The 14,161-nt window shown below is 42.0% G+C and overlaps 2 protein-coding genes across 6 annotated transcripts; one reads left to right on the top strand and one right to left on the bottom strand.

Annotated features, from left to right (window-relative positions):
* The first annotated feature begins 639 nt into the window (after window positions 1–639).
* Window positions 640–13,895, top strand: LOC144478833 (A-type potassium channel modulatory protein KCNIP2). 5 transcript variants are annotated; one of them, XM_078197123.1, is made up of 5 exons: window positions 640–804; window positions 10,592–10,786; window positions 10,856–10,926; window positions 11,204–11,422; window positions 11,499–13,895. In XM_078197123.1, exons 1-5 carry the CDS (start codon window positions 648–650, stop codon window positions 11,607–11,609), a joined length of 753 nt encoding a protein of 250 aa, XP_078053249.1. In that variant the 5' UTR covers window positions 640–647; the 3' UTR covers window positions 11,610–13,895. The 5 variants fall into 5 exon arrangements, with proteins under 5 accessions (XP_078053249.1, XP_078053251.1, XP_078053253.1 ...); XM_078197125.1 differs by lacking the exon at window positions 640–804 and adding an exon at window positions 6,529–6,893; XM_078197127.1 differs by lacking the exon at window positions 640–804 and adding an exon at window positions 6,529–7,097.
* LOC144479111 (uncharacterized) lies at window positions 1,137–4,334 on the bottom strand. Its single transcript, XM_078197628.1, has 4 exons — window positions 4,233–4,334; window positions 3,890–4,105; window positions 2,184–3,459; window positions 1,137–2,071 (listed from the first exon to the last, which is right to left on the bottom strand). Exons 1-4 carry the CDS (start codon window positions 4,332–4,334, stop codon window positions 1,533–1,535), a joined length of 2,133 nt encoding a protein of 710 aa, XP_078053754.1. The 3' UTR covers window positions 1,137–1,532.
* Window positions 13,896–14,161: the final 266 nt, after the last annotated feature.

The following is a 14,161-nucleotide window of genomic DNA, read 5'->3' as shown; positions in this document are numbered from 1 at the left end:
TAATGCTTACAATAATAATTTTTTTATTTACAGGTGGAAAATATTTTATTTTCATTCCAAGCAGAAATGCAAATTATCCTCCATTCAAAAGTATCTTGAATTCTATAATAATTTAAATACGTATTCTTCTTTCTTTTTATATGAAGCAAACATATTTTATTATATCGCGTTTGTTGTTTACTGATTATAGATGACATTATAATTTTCCTAAGGAGAAATATAAGTTCGAAAGCATGCTATAAGTTTTTACAGCTATCTTCTTTTCAATTTTATGGAATGAAGACTTTTGGTTTGAAACACTGTTCTTCGCGGAAAAAGGCATACACGGGACTGTGAAATAATTAGTCACACGTTTCGAGGGTCTCATTAGATACAGGGCGAATGCGCCACTGCACTCTCACCTACATTGCGGTATTGCTTTCTTTTTTAAAAAGCAGTGCAGCTGGAGATCTGGTCCCGTTGACTACTCCGTTTGCATCGTGCATTCACGTCCCGCGTGAATCAGCTTCTTCCTTCTAATGAATAGTTTATAAATGTATTATGCACCGTTTACACAATCAACTAATGCTATATAATAATAAAAATTGAAAAGAAGAAACCGAAGAACGTTCGAACTGCGCAGAGTAAGATAGACGTAGGATAAAAAAATGTACAGTGTTAACGTGACACCGGGTAGATCCTCGGAAAAAAGTTCAAAAACTGTGGACAGCGAAATGGGGATGTATAGAAGCCGAAGAAAGGAGTCAATTCCGGTGAAAGTGTTCAATTATCTGAAGACGCAGATGCAGGCAGAGGGGATTCCGAGTAAGAGACTTGTGATCATTTCTTTTTTGATGCTTCGCAATTTATTTCTTAGTAAAATATATATAATGTTACAAATACTGATCGAGAACGAAGAGAACGAATGATTGCATAAAGTAATGTTCGCGACATCTTATTGCGAAAATGAATTGCACATGATTAAAAGTAGTTTCAACATTTTGATTTCTTTATCTTCTATTATCAAAAAAACGCATTATATCTTCTTATAGATCGAAAACACAAATCTTAGATCATTGATAATTGATAGTGGAAGCTAACAATATTTCTTCTCTACGTTGCATTTTCCAACGTTGAGGAAATCAAAATTACACTCTTCCTTAATTATACGTAATTCTGCATCTTTCATTTAACATGATAAACATATCTTCCACGATGGTTACGACGTAACAATTTGTTCTTATCATAATTCTGATAAACATAATCTCTGACTGGAACTTTGATTCACTTGTAATCTTAAATATATAAATACATATAATCAAGTGCGGTAGGGCTACGCATAACGTGATCAGAAAATCGCTACTTCTCTTACACCACGCCATTAATAATTGTATTTAATCGCGTTTATGAGGGCAGTAGCAATTTTCTGATCACTGTTCAGGGTCCTATTGTACTCTCTCTAAATTACATAATATCAAAGATTTTGTACTTCTTCTCCTCCAACATAAATTGCTACATACAATTTTATGTACTGTTAGCAGTACATGGGTTACTCATTGAGTCTTATTCTTGGAGATATCATCAGTTTGAGTGACCAATGGTTCAGTATTGATTACTGAAAATAGACAGTCTGTTGCTTCGATTTTTAAATCCTCGCAAATGTTCACATGTTTTTCTGCATACTCCTGCCAAACCTTGGGCATATAATTCTCGCTCTCCGATTTACGTAAATCGCAATTATTATTAGGCGTCGATGTACGTAGCTCCTGGATTTCTTCCGGCGAAATCTCTTCCAGATTTGATTGTAGATTGGTCATTCGCATGCCGCTAGATGTATCATCATACAGCAACCAATATGGAGCAAAAGAGTGTTGTCTGTATTCAGTAACAAACTTCTCTTTTTGGGAGCACGTCACGCTCGACGTTACCGGTGTATGCGTTACTATAGGTGATATGTAACAATATACGCAGGGCGTGTGATCCAATTTTGATAGATCAACGCGTTTAGGGTCGATCAGGTTCAGAATGTTCTCGAGAACCGGATGCCCGGCGATTTTTGGGAATTTCGTTGGCCAAAACGAGTCCAGTAGTCCTAAAAATATTTAATGTTAGGGTGTCTCGCGTTCTTTTACATACTTTTGATAATATCATTTTACATTAAAAATTGTTACCAGCTGATTAAAAATAATGAAAAAGCAACGTACCACTGGTTTGTATCTTATCTGGAGTACCAGACATATTTTTGTTAACAGTAGATTCAGATTGCACAGAGGAACTGCAACTTTGTGTTTGTTGTTCCATATTAGTGGACAAGGGGATGTTCCCTTGATTGCTGTATGCATTTGCATATTCATATGGAGGAGCAGAGTTGTAGTGATTGTTGTTGGGAAATGTTTGTGGAACTGTGGGTGTGTACAAGTCTTGATTTACATTTGAATTTGAGAATGAGTGTGTGCTTTGTAAATACTCTCCACTAGTTTCTGTACTGTACTTAATTAGGTTCTGTAAATAGCATGTGTTATTTGTGTCAGACTGTACACTATGTATGATGTTTGTCTCATAATACTGGTTTTCTTCAGTTGGATTTAGATTCAATAAATTTTGATTGGAGTTGTAAGTGTGTATATTCTCAGGTATATTGTACTGACACGTTAAAGTCTCATCATTAATAGGTTTGTTCAATGAATCAGGACCCATGTTATCACAGTACATAGTCTGAAATATTTTTGAGGATTGAACGTCGGGCGTGGCGCAATTTGTTTCTGTTGTGTCTATAACATTCGTGATGGCCCAGTTCTCATAATCCTGTTGCATATCTACATTTGTGGAAGAATACTTGTACTGATTAACATTTTCGTTTGTCAGCACATTTGAGATTTGCTGACCAATTTCGTCCACATTCTTTACAAAAGTTGGCTCATTTAATACGTACTCTCCCTTTATGCTACTGAGGAGTCCATAACACTCTGTATTGCCATCAAAATTCACTTCATTCTCTTCATTATCTGATTCAGCCGTTAAAGTGTCAGAGTTATCTAATAAATTGTTGGATTGATAATGATCAATTGGCCAAATCCTGTAACCACCAATCACCGGACTAGCTATCTCCCCCAAGTTTGCACCGACTGGTGCCTGTAGCATTTTCTTCAGAAGTATAGAGCCCTGCACATTGTTACTTGTATCCTCCAGTGTCTGGTACTCCACATGATCATTGGGTTGATATACAAAGGATTCTGTGTTGTTAACAGCAATGATGTTGGATCTACTGTAGTTAACAGTGTCTAAGGGATCTTTCTGTATATCAGATGAGACAGTTGCTGTCCTTAAATCTACAATGGTTGCATCTTGTATTTGATTGTTATTTGTATCATATGTCTGAAACTCTCTTTGTATTCTTTTCAATAGAAATTGCTTAAACTCCTCATAATGGGGGATTCTATTCTCGTCATCTCTGCTCACTATCTCTTCCTCTGCACCAACCTTAGAACAAAATTGTGCAGAATTACAATTGAATTATCCCATGAACTATAGCTACAAGGTAATTCAATTACATTCTAATTAGCAATTCTGATATATTACTCAATTCAATTAGTATGCATTTTGCAATTAAAGTATAATTACAATCTTGATAAATATCTGAACTCTAAAACCATAATATATTCAGTTAAGTCCATATCTTAATTCTATAATAGTATAGTGTAAAAGATGGTATGAAGCTCAAATTATCTTTTATTTCAAGAAACAACAATGACCAGTGTACAATTTCACTTTTAAAGATTAAGACAATCATTTTTGTCCATATTAAAAATTTACTTTGTATATCTGGCTTCAGGACCCAAAAATGGTCCCAAATATCTTCAATTGTTTAATTAGCAAAAAGATAGACAATTTAAGAGTGAAATCAGCTCACCCACTGATAAGGAGGTTGCTGTTGCGGGAAGTAATAGTCATCGGCCATAACGTAATCAGGACTATGCAGTGGTGTGGAGGTTAACCCGAGAAGTGATCCGTTTTTGACTTTTCTCACTTTTCTCTTGCGATTCTGCTTGAGATCCTGAAGCAGCCTGTCGACCTCGTTTTCATTTCCGCCCTTTGCGGCTTGCAACACTTTCACCAGTAATTTCTTCTACGGCCAGAAAATCCCGATCATTCGAAAAATCAATACCGAGTACACTTGTCTTACAATAGAATTTATCGTCGACTTAAGTTCGCGGATTTTCTCATTGAAATATAAAGAAGAATAGATGAATTACCTTAATGTTACCTGGCACACGGTATCTGATTGCTAGGGCCTGCAATTCTTTGTACGATAATCTTGAAATATCGTTGCCGTTCATTTTCAAAAATCGAGGCATTCAGCCGCAATCCTTTTTCTAGTCCTGTACATTTCTGATATGGCCGATAGAAAAATTCGTCTGCTAACCGAACCACGCGAGTCGTGTCGTCGTGTCTTAAATTTACGAACGATTTTGTTCTCTTCAACATTGATCAACGGTATCAAAATTAATTTTATTCGATCGCGAATAAAACGAATTAGCAGAATGATCGAATGCACTCGTCGGCATTGATAAATTCTTTATTTAATCCAATAGCTATTTTACACCGTTAAAAATCGTAAGAATTATCGGTTGCAAATTCTATTTACCTGCCATCTGGAAATCACCGTCAAAATTCGCAACTATCGATCGATAATATTTGTATCCTCATTATCAGCGCGTACAGCGTCGGGGGGTAGTTTACCAAATTGACGATAGATCTAATTATCGATTCGTGTTCAAACATGGCCGCTGTTTCCTCGCACTTCTCCTGACTGATGCGGGGTGAGTTTTTAGTCGAATTACCCAGGTAAGACGTGAAATTTTTTTTAGTTATTGAACTAAAACCATCAATATATTTACAGCACTTACAAATTACTAAAATATTATGTTACAAAGCGTGCGGGAAGAAAAGAATCAATTTTAGCGGATTCATGAATTGCCTCCAAAATCCTGATGTTACAATTATTTTGTTTCTTTCTGGCCGATTCATATACGTTCGCTATTACTTGTTGTAGACCGAGACCGTTTGCTGTGGTTTCACTCGTGCGGTTATCAACGATCAACATAAATTAGGTAATTCGTCCGGTCCACGAAGACCGCCAGTTTGGCTCGGTTTCAATTGATGAAAGCGAAACAGCATCTCCCGTTGGTTTATGTCGTGTTTACACCACTAAGCCGTGGTACTCTAGTCGTTTCTAGGTAATGGTCCTGTTGCGTATGTACTGGGTGTTTAAGAAATCATTGCAAAGACCACCGCATACAAGAGTTTATATTAAAATACAATCAGGTAAAACATAAAAATCACTACCAAAGCAAATGGGTAAAATAACAAATTTCTAAAAGATCAAATCTAACAGCAGTAAATTATCATTTTTCATTTTAGGTGAACAGGGTAGGGTTCAGAGATTTCTTTTTATTATTTCACTATCTCTTCATTATTACTCGTCGTACACAAGCTTATTATTCTAGGTCGATTCACTGTAAAACGGAAACAACAGGCAGCAAGTAGTCCAGTCGACGATAGGCGCGCAGTAGACAAATCGTGCATAGTCAGACCTCAATTTCCAGATGATACTCCGTTAGGACTGAGCATATTCGGTCAAGAACAAGTTTATCGTATTGAACAGGGATTCCGGAAATAGTCACACGAGCAGAAGAGATCGTAAACAACTCTTACCACCATCATGAGCTCTTTCTATTGGAAATTGCGTCTTTACTTAAACACAGCGACGGTATCTATTCTTCGGATGCAAAGGCGACTGTTAGATACACACGCTCTTCACAGCCTATTGTCTGGCCATCGATAAAGCCACAGAGAGCTTTCGCAAAGCTTTTGTTCGGGGTGAAACGACCGTTTTACGACGTTCTCGCCCGACTAGGCGCATTAACGTGAGCGTCCGTTATTCCGAAATGGTTCCTTCGAGGCGATTCCTTTTTCGAGTTTCCCCGTTGCTTTCTCCACCTGTTAGTCGAGATGCTGGGCCCTTGTTACACCCTCAGTATATTTTGGTTTTTAATAGATTAAAATTCGACAGCATCTTTCTTAGCCTCGACGAATTAGTTCCACTTTTGAGGATTATTTTTCTATGAAAATATAAATGAGAGTTGTTAAGAAAAATAAGCTTTCTTAAAACTGGAGTGGACGTCAATGTCCCGGCAGCCGGCGACTAGCCCAATTAGCAGCCTTAGAAATAATTGAGCAGTCTGATTCGGTTGGTGGGAGTTTAATAGAATCATGAATATTCAGTGCCAGAGTAATCCGGCGAATCTAGGCTGCGCGGAGGAGGCAGGAAAGAGGCCAGACGGGACGGGGCAGTCGGCTAAATAAATTCGTCGATAACTCGCCGAAAGATCATCGTTTATTCAAATAATACGGCGGCGCGGTCGAAGAGTTTTGTAACGTCGTGGTCCGTGCTTCGAAAAACCGTTTCGGGCTTGCGCGGCAGCAGGCATCTGCCGTGCTTTTGCGTGGCCAGACGAGAGGAGGCTGGCTCTGGCTTTCCATGCATCGCACAGCGTGGTTGTGCGATGGTCGTGCGCGTCGTCACCTCGAACGGCATAGCCCAGTCTGTTGAGTTACGTTAGTCCGTCGCGAACAATCGATCGGTACATCGGGTGCACGATTGCGTCGATCGGTTCGAGCGACAGGTGAACACCGCTTCGTGGCAACAATATCTAGAAGATCTGGAAGATCCGTCGGCGAAGAGACGTTGAAGCGAACACAGGGAAAGACAGAGAGGAAATAAAGAGAAAGAGGAAGCAAGAAAACACCACCGTAAGATCGGATCAGGATCGGTTAGCACGTAAGGGGTGATTGATCTCGGCAGAGAGTGCGGTCGAACTGCCAAATGAAGGCACGTAAGAGCCGCGAGAAAAGTAAGTCCATCAATCATACAGGCGGACTGTAGTGCCGCTCGAGTTTCCTCTCCGAGTAAGCCGGGTGCAGGCCAGTCGATACGCCGTGGATAGAGATCCTCCTTGAGACGAAGGGATTGCACACACGGCCAGGGTCCCAGAGCTGATCTCCCCCCTAATCGCGCGTGTTCGGTGATTACGGCCTGGCAAAGATGCAACGGCAAGGTGCGAGACTCCCATCGACTCAGACAGAGCAAATCTAATATCAATTCTCTTGTTCTCCTCTTTTCTTGACCACCCCCGTCACACTTGGTTTGCCCCGTCCGTGGACGAGTCCTTGTTGAACAGTTCAGCCTCTCACACCAACCTACCACATTATATCTCTCTGAACCTATCTCTGTCTCTGTCTCTGTCTGTTGTTTTGTTTCCTCTTTGGAACTACTAGTTGACCCGCTAGGGAACCGACCGATGGCGACGAGGCTAACATTCTCTCCTAGTGGTCTCTTTCCTCAATCCGGCCTTGTCTCGGATTCCCGCGCTTCGCGATTGACGAAAACCCCTCGCATAAGCGGGGTGGCCACGGGGGTAGGAGAGCTATCCCGTTGCTATGGTGACCCCGGATGCCCGGGATCCAGAGCTGCCAGTCGAATCACGGTGCAGGACGTATAGAACCGTCTCTCTGTCGTCTGTATACATGTACAAGAAACTTCCAAAGCGCCCGGCCGTGTTTCGGACGATCTCTCGAGCCCCGCGACAGCCTCGAATTTTCGCTGAAAGCCTCTTTGTAACGCTTCCCCCGCAGTCCTCTATACCGCGAGCATGCGGAGCCCCTTACCAGGTGTTTCTACGCACGAGGATCCGCTCGACATCTGAAAACCAACGTCGTAATTCTAGCCTCTTGCCGGGAAAATGATATGGGCAACCGGTTGCTTGCCATTTGATCAATACTCACGGGTTTCTGCAAAATTGATCGTCCAGCACTCCATTGGCGTTCCGACTGTCCTAACATGCTTTTTCTCGATTATTTAATTGTCAAGCTATTTAGATCTTTTGTCAACTGTCTCGTCTTTGAAACGAATAATTCGAATGTAACGAAATTAAACTACAACGTAATTCAATTAGCGCAGCTATATTTACGAACGCCTCGAACAAAGCTCCGTATCTCAGAAACATCGATGTTTACGATAGCAGAACACAATGTAACCGAAGCATCTTTGTCGAAGGGTTGAACAGTCCTCTTTGTTCCGAATTTCTTGTGCAAGCCGCGCCTTGTAGCCGTCCAAACACTTGCCAAGGGTAGCTTCGATGGACGATCAGTGTGTGTCTGACCCTTGGCGAAGCTGCGGAGTTATTTTTTCCTCGTCGCTGCCGTTTACACTCGAAAAAACCTAGCTAGAGAGAAAACGCGTTTGATCGTTAACGTAAACACTTGTCTATCTTTGGCGTCCGAGTGGTCGGTCCACGATTCGAGAAACACGCTGTAGGCATATTCGCTGTTAACCCGGCTCTCCATGGATCCCCGCGTCGTCGTGTAGCACCGCGTAATCTCCATAATGGGCTAATATTTGCTCGCTCCTCGGCAAGTTCCGCGATTGTAATTTTAGCAACGATCAATGGAAAGCTTTTCCACCCTTACGAGGGGAGATCGTGGATCCGGCGAGCGCTTTTTGGATGAAACTTGGTACCTGAGCGAAACCTAGAATATCCATCCCAGATTTTCGGCCGTGCTAAAATTAAACGCGCTAACTAATCGACTCGTTGGAACGTTCTTAACGAACGACCTTAATGGAAGAGCATGAGAAAGCCGCGGGAAGAGACCGGTCGCTTTCGAGACATCGCGTCGTATCCGGATCAGCTAAGAGGTTTCCTCGATTCGTTTTCGTCGTTCGCGCTTGTCCGCGGTATTATCAAAATTAAAGGTTGAACGGTTCGCCTGGTCGTTTTTCAAGTACTGAACGGCAGCATGCGTACATTACAGAGTACTCTTGACTGCATGCTAGGTAGATACACGCGAATTCGCTTGCGAACTGCTCATCTGATCGATCGGCATCTCTCTTTTGTTACGCTTCAACCCTTTGCACTTCGAGCAGTTTTTATTACGAGCCGCTAGCGATTCCGTGACCTTATTCCCGCGCCACTTCCGCTAATTGAAGCTATCGTCAGCCCCCGAACAGTGCTCCATTAACGCTTCCGCAGAGTAGCAGTAAACGTTGCGAATATTTCGTTTTGAGTGCAAAGGGTTCAACAGTAAAAGTTGAAAGTTCAGACCGAGGTATTAGCGAGTAGTCGACGGAGTTCGTTCTGTAGATCTCAGTGAACACGTAGTACATAGTAACAATAATTATCCGTAGTAACAATTAGCAGTGTTTTTCTGGACGTTCCACGAACTATGAACGAAATAACAATGAAACCACCGACTTATTTTTGGAGGAATCGTCTCATCGATCATGGAACGCTTTCGGCAAACACTATACCGTAGTTGTGGTTCACTAGATCCTTTCTCTAGCTGCATTTGTTATTTAGACACCACGCAACCGTCTCTCTAGAATACTCGAATCCCCAGTCTGCAAATTCTAGTGTTGGGTCACGCTTTCGTTCGTTCTCGAGCCTTTATTTTTCCCGCCGGCAATTATACATTGTATTTATAGCGGCTTGCGTTAATCAGTATCGATCAAAAACGACGCGGCTGCTTCGGTATGAAACCGAAGTCTAAACCGGCCCCTTGTTTCATCGAGGATTTTGTATTTTTGAACGTTCTCTCGCTGCTCAACGAAAGTGATCGCTCGACGCTGAGTCGGCGGAACCGATCATTTAGTTAAAAGCTCTTTCTCCACCATCCGACTTTGAACTATGATATTACTACGTTAAATCAGTTCACTTTCACTATCTCTCTCTCTCTCTCTTTCTCGCGCGATCTATTTAGCGACCTATCTCTTTCTTTTCTAACGGCGCGCACCTTTCCGTCGTCAGACCACGGTTCACCTGTTAACCGGCGATGCTGCAACATGGTTTATATCAACCCATTAATATTGTACCGCTATTATCGTGCTACATGGACGATAAACTATGGGCTAAGGGTTCAAGGTCTAGCAAAGTGAACTCGGTTAACAGGTGAATCCTCCGCAACGGGATGGAACCGTGCGCCTCTGTCTCTGTCCATCCCAAGTAAAACACGATCTCCTCGAGGCTCTTGGTCGTCGAGCCATGATCCAGCCGCAAGATTGGTTTTACCTGGGTCGCGACCTTCGTTCTACCCTCGCCTGTAATGCTCCGGCGCACCTGTGCGTACCTCGCGAGGTATACGCGGCACATCTTGGCCCCGAGTTTCTCTCCACTGCCCGTAGTTAAACCCAGTTTTTTAGCTCTATCGGGGGAGTGTAAGCAGGTTGCCTGGAGGAGGATCAGCCTGTGTCTGTCTTCTCGGGGCACCCGGCGTATCTGCTCCTTCTTTCCGAGCTCTTGTTTGCACCCTGTCTCGTAAGTAGTACACGCGTGGCCGTCGCCCCCTCCCGTCTGCCTGCTAGTGAGTGGGAGGAGGTACTTACGGCACGCGGCAACTCTTTTTTCCCTTTAGAATCTGATGTAGAGGATGACACGCACATTTGAGGCAAAAGGTGAGAGAGGGGAGTACTCTCGAACGCGTGGTACAGTCTTAGACGCGAAGCGCCTGTTGGCAAACATTACAGAGGGCGAGCTTGAAGAACTCGGGGGCGTTTTAGGGGGTTCCACCGCCGGCGCCCTTGCCCTCGGCGGCCGGCACAAGCCCGAGGAGCTGGCGACCCTCGCAGCCAACACCAGGTTCTCCAAGAAGGAGATACAGCTGATCTATCGGGGGTTCAAGCAGGAGTGTCCGACCGGGCTCGTCGACGAAGAGGTCTTCAAGCAGATCTTCTCGCAGTTCTTTCCGCAGGGAGGTGAGCTTTCCAGCTCGTAACTATTTGTCCGTCTCGTCAGAATCGATCTGCAAAACGGTCTCCTTTCAGACGCCAGCCAATACGCTCATTATGTTTTCAACACCATGAAGAGAAAATCCTCTGGGAAGATAAGCTTCGAGGTACGAATCTATTTTGGGAAGGGTATTTTAACGATCCTCCAGAGGATGAGGCAATAATCTATGGACAAAGAAGTGCGATAGCCGAGTTTAGTTTACTTGCACCACTAGTATTAGACAATTTGCGTTTCAACAAGCTAATGAGTTAAAATGAATTGGCATCTTTAAACAGTTTTACTATTTTCACTGTTTTAATCAGCTATTCACTTTTGTCATAAAATCCACTGCCTACTTATTAGTACTAAACGACTGCAAGTTGCTAACAGTTTCCTTATTCAAGGAGTTCCTGACGATCCTGTCAAAAGTGTCCAGGGGCTCGGTGGAGGAGAAGCTGCAGTGGGTGTTTGGGCTGTACGACCTCGACGGGGACGGACTGATCAGCAAAGAGGAGATGCTGGACGTGGTTGGATCAATTTATGAGATGTTGGGACGGTACACTCAGCCGCAGATCGTCGAGCCACATCTGGCTGCCCGGGAACACGTCGATCGTATATTTCACGTCTGTATCTGTAAAATATCTTAATAAATAATAAGCAATATTTTGAGCAGATTAATTAAAGAATTTTCTTATGCAGTTAATGGATGCCAACAAGGACGGCGTAGTGACCATCGAGGAGCTGGTGCAGTGGTGTTCCAAGGACGAACAGGTCCTGCGAAGTCTGGATACCCTGGATACCGTCTTATGAGATCGCTATGACCACTCTGAAACCATCGCTCCATTCCCGACGGTCACGGATTCCCTAGTTTCCCGGCGGTCGAGAGAGCTCTGCGCGTAGATTCTTCGATGTATCATGTCAGAGCTCTTCGAGCGCCGTTTGTAAATATGTATTTACCCTACCTACCCAGTCTTTCAACCGTGCTGTCGAGAGCACGATGATCTGAGCAGTATTACCGAATCCCTGGCGCAAAGATTGTTTAATCTCCCCTTTCGCTCTTAAAATCCGCAACATTTTGTAAATAACGAAGAGCGTCTCGAGGAGCACAGTAACAGAGATCTTGATGTATGCTCGTGGTAAAACAAGGTAGCGAGAGTTGCAAGATCATGAAAATTATCCAATGATTAAACGAGTGACTGCTGTGTAAAGTACCTTCCATGTAAGCTGGTTCCCGTTGAGTTTATATACCTTGTTGTATCGCCAACAAAAAAATGTATGTGTTACCGATACGGGATAAGTATAGTATGCATCAAGAGATCGTTAAGCAGAATTGATGCTGAGGGAGTAGCTTCAGGTTCTTCGGTTTCTTTGCTATTTACATTCGAACTGGATTCCCATATCGCTGCGATGATGAAGAGCTCAGCAACCGGTTCGATTCTCAGCTGCTCGAATTTAATCTTTTACCTCTTATACTTGCTCCGAATCTAGTAACATCCCTTTTACGAGGTCTCGCAAATATCAAATCTCCTCGATTAAACTTCTCAGGATCTTCAGACCGCACAGTTTGCTGAATATTCATTCATGAAGCAGTTGAGGTTCGACTGTTGGTCATTTTTTGCATGTTGTTACGACTATCGATAATAAGCGGATGATACTTAGACTGCAGATTTTATGCACTTGTTACAAACAAGATTGCCTGTGAACACATTGTGGAACTAATCAATAAAAATACAGGTTTATATTCTATCTGGGATCGGTTCCTGATAATTCTATTTACATAAATATCCGCAGTCTAATGGTACAAAATTACTTAAGGAAACATTTGAATTTTATTGTTCAATCTCGACTCTACTAGGCATCAGGCAGATGCGAATTTATATTCGATAATCATTGAAACATGTCTTGCATAGCGAGTTTCCACTTTTAATTACAACATGCAATGTTGATTGAATTCTAAAGCAACGTGCGCGAAATTCCGTGGTGTTCGTATATGCCTGCTGTGTAGAATTATAGGCAGAACGTTTTCGGTGACCCATGGAAAATCTCCGATAGAAAGAGTAGGTAGCATACCCACTGATAGGATGTTAGGCACCCTCGACCAACTAAGGAACGTGGCCCATTGTGGTCCACGGTTCGTGTGATTCTCTTGTACCTTAATAATTATTATAACTATCGCGTTTCAAGATTATTGTTATCGATACAAGTATTCTCTATCCCTTTATCTGTCAGAGATAGGCAAAATTCTATTCTATTAACTCCTACCAAATCAGTGCAATGATCAAATGTCCCAATTCGAAGTGATTGATTCCATCTATGGTTTCATAAAAATATTAAGTTAAGAGATTTTCAGAAATTAACTTGTGCATAGAAAATTCGAGATTATTTTCATCGAAGAATGATTTTGTCTATCTCGGAGCTACGAGACCTTGTCGTTGAATATCATACCTATATAGATATTGTTGGCGTTTACCCGAGGCATTCTAAAGCGTGTACAAATTATCATCGAGACCGTTGAATTTCTCAAGTTTATTGTAAAAGTCTGTACCATAATATATTCGCGGGAACGTGAGCCACGCTTCCCGCGTGATTGTAAATGTAAAGAGATATCGGTTTCCTTTTGATTGCTCTTCAATATATAGATATATATGTATATGTATGTATATATTTATATATTTATATATACATATATGTATGAACTGGTACGACTCGTGCCATTCAAGGAATCGATTATTTACTGATTGATACGTCGCATATATCTGCGCTCGTTATTATGCTATACATTATACGCAGAACTATGACCGTGCGATCGAATGTACATGCACATCGAATTGAATGTCTTCTGACTTTTTATAAGTCCATTAAAGGTACAGTATTGCTAAACGATTCGATAGTCTCTCATTCAAAGATTTCCGGAGAAGATTAGGAGATTTTTCATGTTTTTTAACATTTTTATTGCAACCTTACAGATTTGTTTGTAATAAGATTCAGTAGCGTACACTTGAGCCTTGTTTAGGCAACCAGGCAATCGTGTAACTATTCATCATATTTTCTTTAACAATTTCTTGTGTTTGCGAAATATAGTAGCATTCTGAAGTATTACTGAAGTATTACCTTTATTTACTGCCTTGTTTTCTCCTGAAAATTCTCCCGTACCTATGCCGTGCAAGAGAAGTTTGTCTCATAAGGTATTATACATATAACATCTGGCCGATTCATCTATTTTTGAAAATACAAAAATAGCGGCGCTCCTTGCGGTGACATCTCGAAGCTTCGTTCGAGGTCCGTACAGCGCCAATTAGTAAATGGCAAAACGCTCAAACTGCTAGCCAAATTATCGATAGTTGGTTTTGGCTAGCAGTTTG

This window comes from Augochlora pura, chromosome 3 (assembly GCF_028453695.1).
Source record: "Augochlora pura isolate Apur16 chromosome 3, APUR_v2.2.1, whole genome shotgun sequence".
NCBI lineage: Eukaryota > Metazoa > Arthropoda > Insecta > Hymenoptera > Halictidae > Augochlora > Augochlora pura.
The sequence above is the reverse complement of the archived record's forward strand: the minus strand, read 5'-3'. Positions and strand labels throughout refer to the sequence as shown.

What these genes read in the sequence shown, in the direction of transcription:
- LOC144479111 (XM_078197628.1), bottom strand. Translation starts at nt 4,334, where the DNA reads ATGCCTCGATTTTTGAAAATGAACGGCAACGATATTTCAAGATTATCG. An exon ending in GTGTGCCAGGTAACATTAAG is followed by an intron (nt 4,106 to 4,232) that starts GTAATTCATCTA and finishes TTCTGGCCGTAG; the next exon opens with AAGAAATTACTGGTGAAAGT. An exon ending in AGCAACCTCCTTATCAGTGG is followed by an intron (nt 3,460 to 3,889) that starts GTGAGCTGATTT and finishes TTTTGTTCTAAG; the next exon opens with GTTGGTGCAGAGGAAGAGAT.
- LOC144478833 (XM_078197123.1), top strand. Translation starts at nt 648, where the DNA reads ATGTACAGTGTTAACGTGACACCGGGTAGATCCTCGGAAAAAAGTTCA. An exon ending in GCAGGCAGAGGGGATTCCGA is followed by an intron (nt 805 to 10,591) that starts GTAAGAGACTTG and finishes GGGGCGTTTTAG; the next exon opens with GGGGTTCCACCGCCGGCGCC. An exon ending in CTGGGAAGATAAGCTTCGAG is followed by an intron (nt 10,927 to 11,203) that starts GTACGAATCTAT and finishes TCCTTATTCAAG; the next exon opens with GAGTTCCTGACGATCCTGTC.